At 31.9% G+C, this 22,002-nt stretch overlaps 1 protein-coding gene across 1 annotated transcript; it reads left to right on the top strand.

Annotated features, from left to right (window-relative positions):
* The first annotated feature begins 1,286 nt into the window (after window positions 1-1,286).
* LOC120328904 (nuclear factor NF-kappa-B p105 subunit-like) lies at window positions 1,287-21,341 on the top strand. The gene is made up of 27 exons (XM_039395471.2): window positions 1,287-1,500; window positions 1,965-2,105; window positions 2,462-2,610; window positions 3,535-3,671; window positions 4,342-4,500; window positions 5,042-5,146; window positions 5,487-5,650; window positions 6,035-6,107; window positions 6,199-6,470; window positions 6,624-6,731; window positions 8,011-8,100; window positions 8,292-8,414; window positions 8,909-9,100; window positions 9,708-9,819; window positions 10,566-10,645; window positions 11,643-11,726; window positions 12,100-12,124; window positions 12,709-12,800; window positions 13,294-13,390; window positions 14,670-14,838; window positions 15,550-15,715; window positions 16,362-16,509; window positions 16,926-17,104; window positions 17,945-18,203; window positions 18,638-18,810; window positions 19,259-19,366; window positions 19,698-21,341. Exons 1-27 carry the CDS (start codon window positions 1,426-1,428, stop codon window positions 19,791-19,793), a joined length of 3,576 nt encoding a protein of 1,191 aa, XP_039251405.2. The 5' UTR covers window positions 1,287-1,425; the 3' UTR covers window positions 19,794-21,341.
* The last annotated feature ends 661 nt before the right edge of the window (window positions 21,342-22,002 follow it).

Genomic DNA, 22,002 nt, shown 5'->3' with positions numbered 1-22,002 from the left:
TCTTAAAAAATTTGATGCCTCTGGCATCGTATTTTTCACAATCATGACAAACCGTCTGAAACTTTTGTATCAGTGCGTTTTGTGATTTAAAATTCTGCGTCCTAATTTTTGCCAGTTTTTGGAGAGATATTATTTCATTTTGAAGACCTGAAAAATTTTCGCCTAGTTATGTATTCTTGTTTAAATTTTTTTTATATATCTTCATAAATATTACAGCATATAGGGTACCTGATTTAAGATGATAAATAGAATGTATTATATTATAACTATTATATTAGCTAATAACTGTTTAAATATAATATATATATAGAAAATAAATATATTAAAAAACTAGTGTTTGAATTCCAAGTTTTCATTGCGGCGTAATTGTGTCAATTTTCGAAAAATTGTCAATCTGAATCTATTGCATAATTTATTTCATTTAACTTGTGTCCTGAATATGGTGACCGTACATTTGAACCCATGCGTATATCCACGGGTTCAATCTATATGCGGGTGCTATAACCCATGGGTTAGGGTTAGTATGGGTTTAACTATCCGTGAAACAAAAAAAATTCCATAGGTGCAATAGCATACAGGTGCAATTGTCATGGGTTCAAATGTACGTGGGTTCAAATGTAATGGAACCCCTGAATATATATGAATATTTATACATTTCAGTTATAAGACAATTTCTTTGAGATTTAGAATTTATTTAGATTGTTTCTGAATATGTATCTCCGTTATTATTATAATTTAAAAATGAATGCTTTTTTATTGCTTGAAGTATTACCATGAAGTATTGAAATGCACTAACAAATATCGCCGAAATAAAAACATATCAAGTGTAGAGCGTATACTTTATTAGTAGTGGGTGAAATAAACATTTTTTTAAAATATCTTGAAGTAATATTTACTGGTACATAAACTTTTCTTTATTTGATGTAAGTTCTTCAATTTGGAAAAAACATCTCTATAATTTTGAACTCAAGAGGTATATAGATATTGGATATATACCAGTTTTGAATTCATTTATTAACGTTTCCTTTGAGTATGACGCTATATGTATATGGACATTTTTAATAGAATAAGGAAGTGCTGTAATTTGTTTAGTGTTCAATCGAAACCAATGAAATGACTCTTGCTCTACTTGTATACCATATCTCACTTGGTGACAGGTCTATACATTCTCCTCATTAGATGCCTTTATTTGAATGTGGTTTGTCCTAAGGTGCAACACCTAAGTATCCACCATTTTGCAATTTGTACTATTTTACCTACCATAACTATTATCAGTAAATTATAATCCTTGATTTTTCAACAGAACAATATTATTGTAAAGTAAATATATTGGTCGTCACTACGTTAGGATAATTACAATTATTATTACAATAATCCTATAAAATATTTTGTGGAAATTATATGAAGGAAAGTTATTCTTATTAGATGTATCACTCTCCTCAACGAACACTACCTTTTCAACAAAAGTACGAAAATACAATAAATATGTATCCGGATGAGGTATGTGAATCTATAAGAGTATTTAATATCTTCTGATATTTTCAAAACCATAACAATAGTGAAGTAGTTATCAAAGATTTAAACTTGCTTAAAAATGATCCTGCGTCCGAGGATACAGATGGACCATAAGCAACATATTCATTTGACATTAATGAACAAAAATAAAAAGTTTGTTATACATAAAAAATATAACCATGTCAATATGAAGCTGTTCAAACTTGGAACAAAAACTATTTTCCCAATAGCATTTATCTAGATTTATAAAAAAAAATTGTCATTCCATGTGAGAACTTTGAAATTGTGTGTCATGCGGATTTTAGCTTCATCTCTTATACCAGTAGTTTGAATTAAAATACTATTGGTGATATCATGATAAATTTGCTCAGAAATTGCCTCACTCAGTTTACTTTACTGGTCAAATAGTAAGTTAATGATTTATCAAAGCGTTGCTTTTCTTCTTTCAGAGTCAGGAACCGTTTCTTGACATTATCGAACACCCAAAAGCGAGAGGGTTCAGATTCCGGTATTCTTGTGAGGGACCATCCCACGGTGGCATACCCGGGGCTAGTAGTGATAAAAACAAGAAAACATATCCTGCAGTTCAGGTATTTTTAATGCCATAGCTACAGTCAATAAATCCAATGTTATAAATTGTGTGGGTGTTTGTTGGTATGTATAAGGAATTTAGTTTGTAAACAAAATAGCTGAAAAATTTCACTACCTAATAAAATCATGAATATTGTCAAATATACTTGTATTTTATGATTATGATCGGAATATCTAATTTTAAAATATGTGCAAATTTGTGATATATAAGTTTTAGATTATTGTGTGTTATTTGATATAAACATTTCCATTTTAATGTCGGTGCTATTTGATGGCCCAACAGCTAAGCTTATACTATCTATTTATTTATAATTGGATTTTTCTAATTTTTTAATTGAATTCCTAACATTATCAGATAAGAAATCACTCAGGATATGCAAGAATTGTTGTTCAACTTGTTACAAATGAAGAGAACCCACGACTTCATCCTCACTCTTTGGTTGGAAAACAATGTCAGAATGGCATCTGTACAGTTCAGTGTGGACCCAAAGACATGACTGCCACGTAAGTTTCTCTCTTATTTCTCTTTCACTCATTTTTTCTTTCCAGACAGAAGAGCTTTCTCTCTTTTTTCCCTCCCTTCTCTCTTACATATTTGAAGGGGATTTTTCTAGGTGTAATAAAATGATTTCGAAACATGGCGTAATACATGACAGGCCGACAGGGTATAAATATCAGGAGTGCTGTTTTGACAAGCATTGTTCAATTTGGATATCCTAATAAAATCATAGGAATTCATTGCTTATAATTGAGCCTTGGATTCAAAATAATCATAGTCTTAGGCAAGATCATATTTGAACACACCAAGTTAAAATTTAAGACTCGAGTTATAGTTACAATGAGGCAAATGCATACAATAAAAAGAAGTATGTTCGAAGTATTCAAATCATGAATCATTTTGGCCAAAGACCAGAATTATAATAAGCATTTCACAACGTTCTACAGTACTTCGTCATGTCATTTCTCACAAATAATATAAATGCAAAAATTCAATAGGCCTAGCCTATATTTGCTATCAAGTTGTTGTAACTAAATAAGAATATAATTTGATTTATCTTTTTGCGATAAATATTTTAAAGATAAATTATGTAAATTGCCATATTTGGATATTTGTTTTCTAAATGCTGACGGAATATCTTTACCACACCTCATGCTGTGCTGATAGAATGGGGTTCAATTTGAATTGAAATGTTGTTTAATTTATACATTTCATTATAAAATCTTCTTTCTATTTCAATACTTTAAATTTAGCATTTGCTCAAACGAATATATAGATTTTTTGCCTCAATTATCGATTTTTTCGTTTAATATTCTTTTCTATTTATATAGAATCAATTATTAACAGTAAATTTTGCTTTTATGACATCCTCAATATGACCAATTAAAATTTATTTTTATATTAAAAAAATTTGCATTTTTATGATTCAGATTTCCCAATCTTGGGATACAACATGTCACGAAGAAAAATGTAGCAAAAATTCTTGAAGAACGATACTTGGCTGCCGAAATGCAGCTCTCGTCCCTCAATGAAGGATTGACCGCGGACATTCAAAATGCTATAAAGGGTACGATCTCCTTCGATTCATTTTTACCTTAAATGGCTGTTGATGACATCGAAGTTGTTCATTTATACCTCGCCTGTTATTAGAATCAGGGACATCAGAACAGCTTAATTATTTAGTTCAAATGCTCAATGCTTCATGCCAGTTGTGTCTGATTGCCGCTTGCATTTCTCATTGATTATGAGAAATCAATGTTTGAAATCAATCATGATAATATCTTAATTCGCTTCATATCTGTGTATAAAAATAACTTGAGCACTGGCATGGTGGGAATTCCCATTTCACAATGACTATGAATTTTTTAGGTCAGTGTGTGGTGGCGGTGGGGCTTAGTTTTGTTTTGGAAACTCTACATCTGCAATTTGTATTTGCTCACAAATATTATATTATTATAAATAATAACTGAATTGTTTGGTTTCCTAAAATTGTGTTTTACGATTTGAATGGAATTTGCCCATTCGATCCATTCATGAAATAGTCATGATGAATGCCAACTTTTTCTTGATAAATTGTCCCCTGCTGAAAAGAATTGTAATAAGACTGTTTCTCACATCGTATTTCAGAGTATTTTATTATTTTCTGCATTGCAGATATCTAATGAAGTTTCTGATATTACTTTTGGTATAATTTCAAATATTCTGCAATGAGTTGAAATATCTTAAATCTTATTTAGATGAAGACAAACAACGCATCAGGTCTAAAGCATCTGCAGAGGCGAAGTCCATTGACCTCTCAGTCGTGAGACTCATGTTCATTGCCTACCTGCCTGATAGCAATGGAGCTTTTACTTTGATGTTGAAACCAGTCATTTCTGATGCCATTTTTGACAGCAGTGAGTTCTTGTTCTGCGTTTTAATTATATTTGACCATGAATTTGAATTTGATTTTATTTAACATAATTTGAAACAGTTGATCCAAATTGATCATTTTTTTTTTATATTTGTATATTTGATAAATTACTGATGTCAAGTTTTGTGGATTCACAACATTAAGGTTTTCTTATGAAGTGAATCCAGTTCGCATATTTGTAATCTAACTTAATTAATTACCAATTTAGGTAGGTATAACCATATTATGATCCACTATTCTAAATTGAATCTAAAATAATATTTTTCAATAATAATATATTATAAATTGGGCCATGTTTCACAAAAAACACACAGAAGTTGATGTATATTTAATAAGAAATGCAGGAAAAATTATATACAATTCGAAAAATATAAATAAGGCTTTCTTATTCAAATAGGGAGATTTCAATTGCTTAAATGCTAATTTTTCACCCAAAATCCTAGAAATAAGAATTTTACTGACAAGCATTGTTCAGACTAAATCCTTTGCTTACCCAAGCTTAAACTTATGGACTTTTTGTTCAGAGTCACCCAATGCAGCGACATTGAAAATTTGTCGTATGGATAAAACTCATGGTGCGGCAAGTGGAATGGATGAGATTTACTTGTTATGTGACAAGGTCCAGAAAGGTCAGTTTTTCAAATACTACTTAAATGATTTATCAAAATTTACAAAAAGATGAAGATGGTACAAGTCTTGGAGAAATTACCCATGTGAATGAGGCATTTGACAGCACAGAATTTCATACCGGTAACATAAAAAATTACCATAATCTTTTGTGTTTATCTGCTCAAAGGTGGTGTTAAACAATGATTAACTTCACGGTAGTTAACTTAACAAGCAATAATAAATCTATTTGCATAGATTGGTATTTGTGCTTAGTTTCTAAATTTTTTTATATTTTAGTATGTTGATGATTTAGTATATAGTATAATTTCTCAAATAGCCTAATATATTTTTAAACTACAGATGATATTCAAGTTCGCTTCTTTGAAGAAGATGAATATGGAAATGATGATGGCTGGGATGCTTATGGTGATTTCTCGCCTACTGATGTACACAGGCAGTTTGCAATCGTATTTCGAACACCAAGATACAAAGATGTCAGCATAGACAAGCCTGTTCAAGTGCAGGTATGCTGTGTCCTTTACCCTTCGAAAATTCTCAGAAGAATTTTCTTATTTATAATTGTAAAAGTTGATATGCATGCCGGGGTTCTAACTTTTAAGAATTTGGTCTAGACGAAATTTTAAATAACCGCTATTCAAAAAAATGTAATTTGAAAATTGATGTAACCAATATCACATTCACAGTTGATGCTAGTCTATTCATATGAAGTTTTAAATTTTGTAGGAAAACACTTGAGTGATAGTTCAAAAAGCTCTTGATATTTCAGTGGATTCCTGTTACTTTTTCAATGTTATGCTCTTTTACTACTAAATGGTTACGCGTGACCTTGCTTGCTCGAAACAAATTCTTCCCCTCAAAAAATAAAAATATATACTTTTATGGTGCAGGTTCAACTTAGACGTAGATCAGACGGTGAAGTATCAGAACCACGTACTTTCACCTACATGCCTGTTCAAGATGGTTTGTTTTTTCTTATTTTCAGTGATTTTGTAACTATTGAATTCACATTTTTAATAGTTATTTTTCATTTAATATTTACTCAACAAACCAGATCCTGAACAGATACTGAGGAAGCGTAAAAAAGTCAGCGCACATTTTGAAGATCATGTTGTAGGCAATCAACCCAATGGTAACGCTGGACATGCACCTATGGGTACCTATCGCCAGTCAGGTGGTTTCGTCTTTCAGAGCAGTGGAAACAACACGGGTGGTGGAAAGCAAACTAAACGTTTTGGACCTCCTCCTAGACAAGCCAATCCACAAAAAGGACCTCTTGACCCATCATTGTTGCTGTATAAAATGCACCACATGAAACAGGAGCCAGTAAGTGTTAAAAATAACTCAAAAATTTGCTATTTATTTACCTACTGTTTTGACTTTTAACTTTCACACACCACAATTATAAAGACACATGATCACAGAGAAATAATAGATTTCACAATTTTTTCACATTGACTGATGTATTCTTTCATACAGGCCAGCCCGCCAATGATGAACGGTGGAATGATGATGAATAATGGAGTCTCCAGTCAAGAGGTATTGCAAGGCTCACACGCTATGGTGCCTTCACCACAAGGATCTGATGTAAGTGTGATATAGATGTATGGAAGCTAGGAATTGCTCTAATTCAGATAAGCAAAATTGCAAATTACCTAAATTATTTTATCTAAAATTAAAGCTTACTGCAAGGTTGAATAGGTATATCATTTGGAGATAAAAATCCCTTCCTTCTTTATTGTCCATTTCCACTGATTTTGTCTTCCTGAATAAATTCATGTTTTCAATACTCGATTTGAATATTCAAATTTTTCTTTATTTAATTTTGGTCAGATTTTTTTTTGGTAAACAATTTTTAATTTCTTTCTTATATTTTATACTTATTTGTTATTGTTTTTACCAAAATTCAATCAAAAATATTTTTAGAGATCTGCTGTCTTTGTCAGGGTAACACAAATTTTTTATATTGGTTTCGCATGTATTACCATATGTTTAAAAAAAAACTACTAATAACGTTATCTGGTGTGGTGATATGAATTTGTAAAACAAATTTTATAAACTGTAGTTTTGTTGATATTACTGATACTTATTGGGGTCTATTAATGGTGGTTCGTTTTTTGGAAGAGCTTTGTGAGTTTTGTCAGAGTACAGTATAGGGCAGGGCTACTCAACTGGCGGACCTTTCGGGTATTCGATTCGGACCCCGCTTAATCGTTCTTTTTGAATGATTAGCCCCACTTTTGAAGTTTTCTTTATAAAATCACTTTTATAGATTTAAAAATATATATGAAAAGAACTATAACGTCATAACAAACAATCTTGATTAGCTAATAATCATTAGTCGGCCGAGGAATTGCGTGTTTAAAGATGCCGAAATATAATTTTTGGAAAGTCCGGACCCAAATATTTTTAAAGTTTTGTTTGCGGACCTTCGGTAAAAATAGTTGAGTAGCCCTGGTATAGGGTTCGATATAGAATTATCATATTCTATTGTAGTTTTGATAATATCGAATTTCAATAAAACAATTGATCTTTTATGTCTTGCCAGCATAACTTGGTGGGTTCATCACTTTTGTTTCTTAGATTATGGCGTGTGAACATAAATTTTCAAATACATTAAAATAATATGTAGGCTACTTTATTTTTTAAGTAGGCTATTCCAAATTCATCACTGTTTTAGGAATGAATCAGAAATCATTTATATTAATGACTCTTTCCAGAATCTTCCAATGCAATGATATATATACCTTTACAGACTAAGAAAACTAAAAAGATGCAATCCTTGTCTTTCAAGTTATTCATAATAATTCGTGAATTTTAACATTCTTATAATGACCCGAAGCCTCAAACTTTCATTTTGTTTCAGAGTTCACAAGGAATAAATACAAACATGCGGGCAGTCAGCATTAGCAGTTCAAGTCCCCACAGTTCGAGCCATGGATCTCCTATGTCAGCTGTGAGTTCTTCTTTATGCAATTGCAAGAGCAGAGGTTTAGTAAGAATCTAAGAATTGTAATAAAGATTAAATTCTAATGTCAATGTCAAATTCATCTACAATTGATATCCATCCATGATTATTCGTTATTCGATAATTTATGGAATAGGTACCTCATATTGAGCTAATTTTCATTTTATTTTTCTAATCAGGATTTAAATGGAGTTGTTGCACCACAAATTTCAGAGTCAAATTTCATCCCTGGAACACGTGTCCCTTTTCCACAGATGTTGGCCAATAGTACCCAAGCACAACCCCAGATTTCACAACAACAGGTACATTATTTAACGCTTCGGTAGTATTTGTACCAAGATGACGCACAACCTGAACAACCCTAACCTGGTACACATACTATGTTCAGGTTGTGCGCCATCTTCGTACGAATACTTCGGGACAACCCATTATTTTTTTATTAGAAATGTCATTCATACTGTTTTGATGCCTTTTTTGTGACTTTGTGTTTTTCAATCAGAAGCTCACTAGTATGGAATATTGTTGTATCATTTTTATTAGATGGTAGAAGCTTCATAATATAAAATTTACAATAGCTTGATGGTTATTACTGGTATGCCATCATAATTATTTCAAGTTAATTTAGTTTAGTTCTCAGCTATTCTGCCTGCTTGTAATCTGGTGACGCTGTCACAGGTAAATTTTAACTCCCGCAGCCTTCCGTTGATCTGTACATGTAGAGAACACATATAGAGCAATTTGGGCAAAATTGTTTGTTCTCATTTTATTATTAAATATAACCTCCATTTTTTTCAAGTGGGTTCAGATGCAAACCGTTCCAGTACAATATCAACAAGTACAACTAGTTCAACAACAGACACTTCCATCAATGCAGTTACAAGGACAATTCATTTATGCTCAGGTGCCACCCACCACCTCCAGCGGAAATGCACTTTATTTCGACCCCGGTACAGGAGATGTACAGGCAGGAGAGTCATATGCATTAGAGGTATCTAATTTCAAGAGTTTCAATACAAAAGGACGAGTGTTGACATTCCAAAAAATTTCATTTGGAAATAATGCAAATAAATTGGTGCTTTTTAATAGGGTGATTCAATCATAGTTTGAAGCAATATTCACTAATGTACTTAATAAGTTAAACAAAAATCCAAATTATATGTTTCTCATTTTCACAGGACAGTATTTTCAATTTTCGCCCTTTTTTAGTTAAAGCCCTCAGAATGCCTTATCTTGTTTTTGGTTCACTCTGATAGGAATCTGATAGTAAGAATTGAATGAACAAATTCAATAGAACTTATCTTATGTTTAGGTTACCATATCACAATTACTACCAATGTTTATTATGCAAAAATATTTCATTAAAAAATAAAAACCCTTTTTTTGTGACAAGGGCCAGTAAAATGTGATACGTAGTGATGGACATTTTCAACTAATCATAAGATATTTAAGAGTGAATACATCAGAACTGCTGTATTTTAATTCGAGTTTTTCTAATTTTACTGAAATAATCCTTCAATCGTATTATTACATTGGGGATGGAGTGTCCAATTATATTACGAAGCATTTTAGAATTATTTTATTATTACTTTGTGTAGGAGGTTATCGGGCAGGAAGTTGTAGGCACAAATGTGGATGAAGATATCAATGATTTCATTGCTACCACCCTCAGTGGTTTTACAGGATCAGCACAGACTTTTACCAGCTCAGGTATTCCTATTTTTTTTTTCATTTGGTTTTGGAGAAATTATTTTGGCTTCAGCAACACCGTCTAAATGAGATTTTATATTCGCTCTGTCGGATTTTTGTCATCAAGTCTTGGTTGAGCAGCATCTAAATAGCCAACTAATTTAATGTTTCATATGCACAGATGATAAACATGCGACATCACATAACAAATTCATTGCAAGTTCTTTGCTGCTTGAACTAACTTATGTGTCATTTTTATCAAGACTACCGATAGTTCATTTTAAATACCGGTAACGCCAATGCTAATTCCAAAAGATATTGTTTTTATTTTAGGATAAAAATTGTGAATATGGATTATTTTACAAAACTCTTATTGATGGAAAAAAAAACTTTTCTTGCAATTAATGGCAGAAATGATTTCAGATTCTCATTACCTGAGAACAAAAAACGTCTCAAAGGCTATTATTTTATTTTTTGAGTTTTATGCTCGAAATTTCACCCATAATGTGGCTACTCTTAAATGCACATTGCACTACCAAGTAGCAGAATATCATGTCGATCAGCCATTTTCTCGACAAAACTTGTGCTTAACTAAGGGCTTAGCGTTGCCCATATTAATTGCTATGGTCATGGTTCCTCATTTTCAGTTATAGTTTGAATGACCAGATTTGTGTGGCAGTCTCATAGGCTCTACTCTACCGCACACCGTGGTTAGTCATTGAACGTTGGTTTTCTTGTATTTGAGATTGCTTTCTTGTTTTATTCAGCATCTGGTCAAATGGAAGGACCAATCATGGATATACTCATGAATTCAGAAACGCAGATTGTTACAGATGCAGTCTCAGATGTAAGTTTTATATATTTGGTAGTTTTTTAACTAATATATGAAAGTTTACTCTATTTGATTAGCAGGGAAAAATTTTATATACATTATAGCCTTAACGCTTGATAAAAGCTACAGGTAACTAAATAAAACTATAAGTATATACTTTATTCTGATAGTAGTTAGTTACAATGGTGTTATGTTTCCAGAATCTTATACTAATTATTTTGCCAAAAAACTTTTTGGTCATTCTCTTATGTAAGTGATTATATATACAGGCCAGGCCTACTTCATTTAAAACCTAATTTGGCATGCGCATAAAGGTTTTTTTGAACAAAACAACATCACACTATTAATATAGGTCTATGTGTTATTTAGTAACATATATGCCATATTCATGCCATACCAATTCGAATCAAGCAACACAGTACAGGAAGCCTATGACATGTTTTGAATTGTGGGTTTTTCCAGGTCTATAGTTTATTGATTACATATTGTATAATGTATTATCAATTTCTATCACATTACAAATTTTTGATATGCGAGACAAATATAACAGGCTTTTTAAAGTAGAACATATTATACAGCTAATGAGGGGCAAACAGTTATCTTGTAAATATTCGGAACATTCGTAAAAAAACATGAAACTTTTTGTTGACTATGGCGTACTGTGAAAAGGTTTATCAAGCTTTATTATCCTTCAGTCACTAAATGATTTGATTCTTGTGGTAAAGTATAGAAAAATTCTATCTTATCTATCTATCCCTCCCCACGGTCTCCAAATTGGTTAGGTAATGTCATACCGGAAATTTGGCGGAAAAGTTTCTTTTCTTCCAAGAATAGCATCTAACCTGTTATATAGAGGAACCTTTCCTTGTTAAGAGCAAATTGGAGAAAACAAACCATAAACAATTCAATGGTTGATTTACTATATTCACACTGCTGCTCATAAAGATAAACTTGTTGAGCATATTGTTAGCCTTTGTTTTTTTCATAATTTTCACAATTCTCATTCTCGCAGGAAACCAAGACCGATGCCATGACCAAAAATGTTGACGATGAAGGTTTCTCTGCAGGGATGCAAGATACCTCGGAAATACCCGAGGTATGAATGCACCCTTCTCACTTTATTATCTCTTACTCTCTTTATTTTGTTTTGTAAAAAATTTGTGAAGTTTTGCCCTCAGGCATTGTTGTGTCAATCAGGTAGATATTACAACTGAACAGAACAATGGATAATTAAAGATAAAAAAACATTTACCGTAAACTCGCTTCACGATTTTTGACTTGATTTTTTTTTTCTTCACATCATGCCTCTCGTCATGATGCATACTAGACAAATGGTTTTGATTTATCACATTGTATGTAAATAAATTCACAGATAAAAACTTCCTGCCTATGGCATGGAATTTTACTATCTCGTTTTCTATGTTAAATCTTTTTTTCAAAATTACTTAATCTATGTTGATTTCTTACAGATCAAGACTGAAAAAGCAGTCCAGGGTGAGTGTAGTTTTTTTACATAAATTTATCCCTTCAAGTTGTATTGTTATTCATTAAATACATCTTTTCAGTTACATCATTCATTACCTTTATTTCAATATCTTCAAAATAGTAACGGCAATCAATATAAATCAGGCAATTTCTCCTTTACCCATATTTTATTAAAGGCAGAAGCCGTAACCTTTCCTTTTAATGTAAATTGGTCTGAATATGCTTGACTAAGCAATAACAGGTTAATAAAGTATATGTTGTTCATACATAAATTAACGTTAAATATACTATGTTTTGGATCTTACCAAGGTATTTGTTTTGACCATGAATCTATTTTAGGGAATGAGGGAGTTTCCAACGCCCACAAGCTTTACGTAACATTATAGGGCCTAAGGGATTATAGAATAGGTCTATTAGAGTTAAACCACATATAAAGATATTTTTATGAAGACGTTTTGAAATTTATGACAAAACAAGCTCTATTTGTTCGTTATCTCATTACTGGGTCATAATCACATAGATTGTGTATTTTATAAATGACTTGAAACAAAATGAATTTTTTTATGAAAATAAAAAATAATACTTGAATTTAGATGTTATTGAAGCCGATAGCTGTGCTATTGAAAGACAGCTTGAAGCAGCCAATGCTCCAGTTGAAGTTGGAAAAAATAAGCCAAAAGTACAGGTATATAATAGTCTATTCGTTACACTTGATTGGCGATATACATTTTGTATAGCTGTTCCAAAAAACATGTTAGCTTTATGGCAATTGGATATCCCTGTATGAAAAAAGCTAGTAATCAAATGTCATAAATTCAACTTTGTTGCTAACTGCAATATAATAGTCTTTTCAATTTAAATTTATGGTGATAAAATCGAACACACTTTAGTTTGGAGTAATATAATTTGTAACATTGTAACATGCTGATTCTTTGGCCAGTCCATTTTAAAATGTGTTTATTTGGTTTACATGACACAAAATTTGGTGATAGTTTTCAATGTAGTCAAATTATAAGCATTTTTTTATGTCAATTTTCACCTTTGCCTATGATTGCAAAAAAAAACATTCTAGAATATAATTCAAAGTCACAATATTCCATTACAGTCACAATTCTTTATAGTGTCTGTATAATAAAACTATTTCTCAAAATTCCAATTTTTAATATATCTCGTTGTAGGTAAAGGAAAGTCAACCACAAACAATGACTCAATCAGCAGAAACGAAACAAAAAAGACCACCACCCAACATTACAGATGACATGAAATTAAAACAAGGTAGTTGATGTGCTATATATTACAAAATCATAAGTTGCAAATTCAGGGTAAATTATGCATTTTTGATCTTATTATTTTAAGACGGGGATGGCCAATACCGAATAATTAACTATTTCGAATACATTAGAAATTATTATTTTCGAATATGAAATTTCGAATACTTCGAAAATAAATTCAAGCTTATCTTATTGTATGGCGGAATCAGCATACAATAACCAATGGAATAACTGTTACCTACAAGCTGGCTACCAGAAAATAAGTCCATACATTTAACAATCATTATCAAAACTATTTGCTTGAACGTAGGTAAAAGTATAAATGATTTTTTTGTGAGTACGAAAATATGAATCAAAAATTAACTGTTAATCGGGCAGTTTACCACACATTTTAGGTCCACTAATTGCCATGGTATTTTAAAGATGTAATATAATTTGTTTTTCGTAAATATGGAAATAGTTATTAAAGGTTGAATCATAATTTGGCAGTTTACCACACCATTTATGTCCGCAGATTGCCGCGGTAATACTTTTATTTTTTCGTTAGTCGACGCATCCACGAGTTACGTTAATTAAACAAAATTAAATTAATACGGCAAGGCATTTTGAATACTGTTATTGTTCATGAACTTGAATATTTTGTCGCAACGGAAAAGCATCATAGTAAAAAGAAGATACTTTTAACTATCATTATCAAAATTATTTGCCAAAAGCGGGAAAAAATGTAAATGTTTTTTAATAATAAATTAACTCTTTTTTTCGGACTTGAGACAATTCAGTGGGTGTCGTAATTTGTAACAAAGCGCACGGCTTTAATATCTGACTAATTCTATTTATTTGAGACCCATGGCTCAATACAAATGAATGCGTAAATTAGAAGCTCTGCAAAGAAATGGCGATAGTGCCAATCTCGCATCCGAGCAAATGTGTCGCAACAATACGAGGCGCCCGCTCGCACAGAAGATAACGAACAATCAGAGTGCCGATACTATTTACCGCCATTGCATTACCTGTCAAAGCGCGGAAAATTGTTTGAAGATTGATCTTCAAAACGAAACACGTCGCTGATGGCGAAAAGTGGCTATTATTCGGAATTATTCGAAAATCAGCCAAAAAGATATTCGAATGCTTTGATATTCGAATGTTTTCGAATATTCGATTCGTTTGGTCATCCCCGTTTTAAGATCTTTCTTTTTTTTTTTTATTGAATGAATTCACCTGTTGGATATAGTATTAAAATTGCCTTTTTATTTTTCATTTTCATTCACATCTGTAATTTTCAGAGGCTGAAATTATCGATCGGCTCGATAAAACATCACTACAAAAGCTTCTGGTCAACATTACCATCAGAACTGCCAAAGCAATGCAGGCCTTTGCAGCAACAGGAGACATCCGTATAATACTCGCAACACAACGTCGTCTTACTGATATTCAGGACAGCGATGGGGACACGTAAGTTTATTGAAAGATTAGATTCAGTGGAATATTTTTTAAGGCTGTGAAACGTGTGAGTCTTTATTCTTGATCTAGATTTTGAATGAAGAAATCGCTGAAATACTGTGAAATTTGAATGTATTGCTATGGCTGAAATCCTACCAAAAAGTTACTTCGATTCAATTTGTTTTTATGGCTCTCAAAGTTATTGTAAATGTTTTTATATCATCACATTTGTGTACATATGCTTAAATTTTGAGTTTTTCTTTTTCGTCCCCAATTTCTGACCTTGCTTTGAGCTGATTAATAATAATATTTTTTATTAATATGACTTTCTCAAGATATCCTTCTAGTCTTGCAACCATTTTTCTTTTATAATATTATAAATATTCTATGAAATATCTTTTTTTGGACTATTATATTTCCTATTTAGTCAGCAATGTAACTGCAATCAAGAAAATTTAAATGTCTTTATTTTATCGCGGAATCATCATTATCCCTCCACCCTCGAGGGCATGCATCTGAAACAAATACCTGGATAACTAACCTCATACCTGACATGAACTAGTAACTGGACGAGAGGCAGTGGTTCGCCATATGATTAAGCTGTCTTATCGGCTTTCCTCTCCCCTGGATAAACATGTGAATCCTATCATAATCGGGAAACGTATATCCATAATTAACCCTGTAGTTACGTCTGACTTATGGAAATTTTCCTTTTCTTCATAGCCCCCTTCACCTGGCCGTCATCAACGGACAAGACAAGGTTCTTCTAGCATTGATACAACTGATTCAAACCATACCAAGTAGTGGCGAAATCATCAATAGAATGAATGATACTCAACTCACACCATTACATATTGCTGTACACAGCGAAAATACTAATGCTGTAAAGGTGAGGAGTAATTCTTGAATGTCTCGGGTGATGATCTGCGAAGTCTTTCTCAACTTCATTATGACAACTTCACCTGTTATTTTCCCATTGTTTCTTATTGTTAAACATGTGCGTGGACCCTAAAATTTAATTTACATCATGATTGCAGTGTAGAAATGGCAAATTTTACAGTAAAACCTGTAATTATCTGAATTTCATAAACACATTTCCGAATCCAAATAAAATCAACCTTCATTTAATCTGAGTTTTTTAGATTTTTTTATCAAGTATTATTTGTGTGATTTTTTGCTTTGATGATAACACTATGCCTATCAGGGAAACACACATCTTTAAACAATATGATGAATAGATAGTTTTGAAATTTAATTTTGAAATATTTTTGCTACACATGTATTGTAAAAACCTGCATGTAAATAATAATTCATATAAAAGTTACGCTGTAATTAAATTTCGATTATAGGTCACAAAATCGTGATTGGATTTATGGAAATAATTCAACAAAAAATAAATATTTTTTCTCTAGTAAAATTTTGCTGTGCGACTGTGTTTATTTATAACGCACTAGGGAATTATTTGAATATGAGCATCCATGTCTATAAACTGAATAATATATTGAATTGCTCCATGTCCTATTTTCAAATTTCAGTGGCTGATGGGTGCTGGTGCAGATGCCATGCTTGGTGATTCGAGAGGAAACACAGCAATCCATCTTGCCTGTAGTACAGGACAAGCCGACCTACTGGAATATATGCTGATGGAGTCTTGTGATGGCATTGAACCACACAACTATAATGGTATTATTCTTTTTTATTCTTTTTCTCCTAACCAATTTTGTCCAAGTTTGTAAAGTTAATAATAATCTCTATAAAGATCTTATAAATGGTTACTTGGTGTAGGGAGTCTGATGAACCAAATGAATATGTCTACTAGTATATTATGACCCGTGATCTCCCCAATTCAGAGGTTTGAACCTATCTTGAAGAACTGGGTGTCTTGGTACTTTAGGAGTATCTGAAAAAGAACAACATAATTAAATACAAATCTTGTGGATTCTGTCTTTTTGCTAATTTTTTTAATCGAAATATCAATATTGAACACCAATTTTTGGTCCATCTGTTTTGCAATATAGAGGAATTGAATTGATCCTTAATGTTACTCTGTATATTTTCATGTTACATGACTTTATTTTTTCAACTTTTCACTTTGAAAGGCCTTACTCCTCTTCATACACTTGCAAGCAAAGTATCTGAAAGTGCTCGGCAGTGCATCAGTCTGCTGATAAAGCACGGACACAATGTAGATGCTGGAGATATGAAGAGCGGACGTACTGCATTACATATTGCAGCTGAAGAAAACAATCTGATTGTTGCTGGTTATCTTATCTCTGAGGTAAGATAGTAATCAGTCCTGCTGATTAAATAAATTACAAATTTCACTTTAAAAAGATTTCTTATTTTGAGAATATTTAGTCCTTTTGTTGTTTGGCAGAATGAGAATAAAACAAGACTAACGGAATTTCCTCCTAATATACACCTCTTGCACAATTTGTGGTTTATTTTTGTGGAATTTGCCTGAATTTCCCCAAATGTTTGATCGCAGATAACATAATGTATATTTAGGTTGAAAATGAAACTAATTCGAGTGTTTTGATATCTTGGGGACTTTTCTCCATTTCGGGTTCCGGAATGAGAGTGTCTAGTTCACATTATTATTATTGTTGTTGGATTGTCGTCCTGGTATGCGGCATTAGGTGTACAGTATGTATGACAAAAAGTTGAATGAAAAATCTTTTTGATAATGCTTATTTTTTCAGCATTATCGTTTTAGTTCTAGGAATATTGGGTGGATTATATTCAGCCTGGTTTATTATATTTATGGACTATGCAAATGACACCAGGGTTGCAATCTAAGTTACTTTTTTAAATGATTATCCAGCAAAGTTGTAATATTCTACTGTAGCATTTTTTTTTATAAATATATTCTTTTCCAAGTTCTTGTTTGGAGTGAACAGTGCTGGGCAAAGCTGAATGGAACTCTATTCTGAGAACATTATAAAATAAAATTTGCAAATATAAAATAAAACCTAATTTGGGTTTACTTCGATTAAAATAAATTAATAATATTCTAATTAAATTAAATATATTTTAAATTATTCCTAATATCCTAGAATTCATTATTCAAATATTCTATTTATTATACATTTATAAATTGATATGCTTTCATATTCAGTGCAACGCAGACCTTGAATGTCGTACCTTCAGTGGATTGACACCACTTCACATTGCCGTTGCGAGAGATTCTCAAGAAATCGCAACTTTATTGCTCGCATGCGGGGCTGACCCACAGAGTGAATATTCAGAAGACCCCAATAGTATTCCTCTTTCGCTTTGCGTCAGTTCAAAAATGAGAGATATTCTGGAGGGAGGTTCTGCTTACGATCATTGTGACATTGGATCAGAATATTCATCACTCGTAGATAGCAGCGAAGGTAGGATATGTGTTATATCTTTGAATAAAAATCTTCTGCATGTCTCATATTATGTGATATTTAAAAAATGTAGTAAAATATGTCTTTTTGAGGTATTTAAATGTTAAATTTTTTTTTTTTTTCAATATGACCACCATGATGTCTGGGCAAAATGAAAAGAATTATACTGAATGTTGTATGAATTGTACAGAGTGTCATAAATAAATCAGCAAAATTTGAGCTGGAATATCGAGCCATACCGGTAATTATGGATCTTTGAGAAAATTTGAAAAAAATGAAAATAAAAGGGGGAGCTTTCTAGCAAGTTTCTTTCATCCTTCAGTATTGAAAATTGAAATTGATTGATCCAGATGTTCCAGAGAAAGGAGATTTTATTCAGCTTAACTGTTCGTAGGTCCACTTCATACCCAATATTGAATATACATGTATTTTAGATCTGTACTCACTTGAACCCATCATCAAAATGAAGTTATCTCGACTACTCGATCCAATCAGTGATGGCAAGGATTGGTATGCCCTTGCCAAGAGACTCGGACTTGGAGCACTCATTGGCATATTTGAGGATGAGGAAAAAAGTCCGACTGAAACTCTTCTCGAGAACTATTCTGTAAGTTACGAGAGAGAGAGTTGACATTGTTGATATTTTTTCGAGGAACAACAATACTTATTTATTTTGTTTGCACATTTGTACCTGGTACCTTGGTGGTTGTACCTTGGTATTCTGTTTTATGGTCCATAAATATTGCATGGTATTGAATCTGGTTAGTGAAAATAAAGACTTTTCCTCCCAGGTTTTAAAGTTTTAAGTTAAGGTTTTAAAGGTAAAGTTGCGCCCGCAAACAATTTAGTCCAACCAAACACGACAGCTCCATATTTTAGCTGCTTTTCTAGAGGCTTGTATGGAGTGGAAATACAAATGCCTGGTAATAAATTATGTAGAACAGTAATGTGAAAAATACTTATGGTAATAATTTCTAATATGAGTCAAAAGTATGATGATATCATAATGGAAGAAGTGTGTACGCCTATGTAATTATTGATATTATATTTAACAGTGTATCCAAGGTACAGTGACAGGACTCAGAGCCGCTTTGACACAAATTGACAGACAGGATGCCATTGATGTTCTCAACAAATCTCAGACAAATGAATCTGCAAAACTGGTACAATTTTTTCTCTTCCTGTGAAGCTTAGGACAGGGGTTCACAAGCTTTTTTTTCACATTTTTTATATATTTTCACAAATAGCTATGATGAGATATAATGAGCAATACTGGCTTCCAAATAGGGAATTTTAAATATAAAATCACAACATTCGATCATGTAATGTAAAAAAATTAACAGCCTATATTTTGTAATAGAGATTAGTGTAAATTTATTGTTTGTAAAATTTTCCCTCAGGCAGGAGGAAACATTGTTTAAATTACTCGATTTTTGGCAATTCAATGGAAATCCTATTTTCAATGTGTTTTCTGAATTACTTTTTTTATTTCAGTGCCACAAAGATGAAGTAGATTTGGAACGTGTCGACAGTGCTTTCGAATCAATGACATTGTCTGAAAGTCAGAATATTTCAATACCACAATGTTAAATTTGCTGGGTGTGACAAATAGCAAACTAATATATCAGAAATTGTACATGTGGAAAGATATGCACACCTTATCTTGTAACACTCCATAAATTGGAAAAACATTTTTGAAAAGGCTGTGTTTCAGATGATTATTACTATGTATATAATTTCTTTTATTTTTTTTTTCCTATTCCCATCTATGAGAAACTTGATGCCCTACACTTCGTAATTGTTTCAGACGTGTTTATGTCTCAAATTATGTATGAGTCACTTTTTTTTTTAATTTTTGTATTTTCAAAAGGTTATTCTAATTTTATAAAAAATACAATCTACAATCTGGCAACACACAGGGAAAAAATACCGTGCTGAAATACCTAATATTTTAAGATTTACTACTTTATTGTATTTTTACTGATAGCGTTAATCGCTGATATTAACCTTCTTATGCCAGTTATGGTCAATCCACGGTGTCCTGATATCTTCAAATGAATTTGTCACTAATTCTACATAATATATAAATACTTCCAAATTGTTTATGTATCTCGCAAAACAGCAAAATATTGAAATGATTCTGTTCATTTAAATGAAGCCTTGGTTGAAAAATGAGTTTTTTCTCACTAACAGGACATTCTTAAATATTGGTAACATTAACCTTCCAATGGATGATCTGATGTTAATCAATAAAATAGCTGATTTTCATGATACAGTCACAATTCTAATGTCTATCAGTCTTCTATGATATATCTTGTATATATTTTTACCAATGTACATTTTGATTTTTTTCTTTCAGTTTTGCTTACAATTCGATAAATATTGAATTTGCGACTCGTAGCCTATTCTTTGCCAGAACTATACATATCAGATGTCAAGAATTCCAACTCTCTCATTTAAGTGGTCAGTGATGTATTTTTCTTAGCAGTGGGAAAGGTAGTAATCAATATGTTCCATTTATGATTATCTTCATTGTTATACTTTTGTACATCATGGCTGTCATAAAATCTGGTTTTTACGATTTCTGATAACACTTTTTTTTACTTGTGAAAATTTCACAAGTCACATACTTTGTATTATTATAAGTAGTGTCATTTTTGCTCTTATATTTTTTTGATTTGCCAAGACTGTCGCAATGGTATTTGAAGGGAATTTGAACCAGTTTCAGTGAATGTATAAACTTGTTATATTAATTAATTTTTGTCCTTGATTATAAGACTTATTTTTTGAAATTGGATATCATATGTAATCCTGACCTTCTCTAGAATGAATGAGAATGAATGCCATTTATAATTGATCCATAATTTTTATTGCAGATATGTGGTTTCTCTTTGATTATTTTAATTATCAAGATTCTTATTGGTATAGTTTTACTGCATGACCGTTCTATTATGTCCCAAATATCCAATGCCAATTTATACTTTCTTAGCATTGGGGGATCTCGGATAGAATAGCAGCAAATGCAAGTTATTTGTTGAAGTAACCATGAATCCACGAAATGGATGTTGATCAACCTATTTGATTCTTATATTTTTGTCCTTGTGTTGTATTGTATATAATAAATCTTAGTACCCAAAACATTGTATGATTTTGTTTTGCAAATCTTGGTATGGTTACTTCATAGTTTGGGGCAGAAACGTTATTTTGCATACAGAAACCGTAATACCAAGTTTTTTGAACAACTATATCGCCGACTATGACATTAGATTTCAATAAATTATGTGTTTCCCAGCCTGTTTTAAAGTTAACTTTACCTAAGCAAAAGTTCTTACTTAGACCTTTTCTGCTAACAACCTATTATTTAGATCGTTGTGAAATTTATCAGATCTAACGTTGTCTTCCCAACTAATTTCACTGCAATGAAAAATTTTTGTCGTTCGAAAACCAGAGATAAGATAACTGCTAGCAAATTAAGTCACTTCACAACAGCAGTTGTAAATAAGGTATTTGTGGGACAGAAGTCAATATGTTTCATTGGGTGGCTCTGAATCACTGAGTGAAAATATCTCGGTTGGAGTTCCTCAGGGATCATTTCTGGACATATACATTGTTTTTATTCGATATTAATGATATTGTCAACGCTATCATTGCCTTAATTTGCAGCTAGACGAGTATGTGTGGATATACAAAAAATATCTTATCGACCCACTCAAAACAAACTCACTGTTATTCCTGATAAGACGCCAGTCTTGTCAATTATCTGTGTAAGAAGCCCCGAATCTTTAAGCTCATTTCCGTA

Source organism: Styela clava, chromosome 7, assembly GCF_964204865.1.
Source record: "Styela clava chromosome 7, kaStyClav1.hap1.2, whole genome shotgun sequence".
Classification (NCBI taxonomy): domain Eukaryota; kingdom Metazoa; phylum Chordata; class Ascidiacea; order Stolidobranchia; family Styelidae; genus Styela; species Styela clava.
This window is presented reverse-complemented; position numbering and strand designations above follow the sequence as displayed.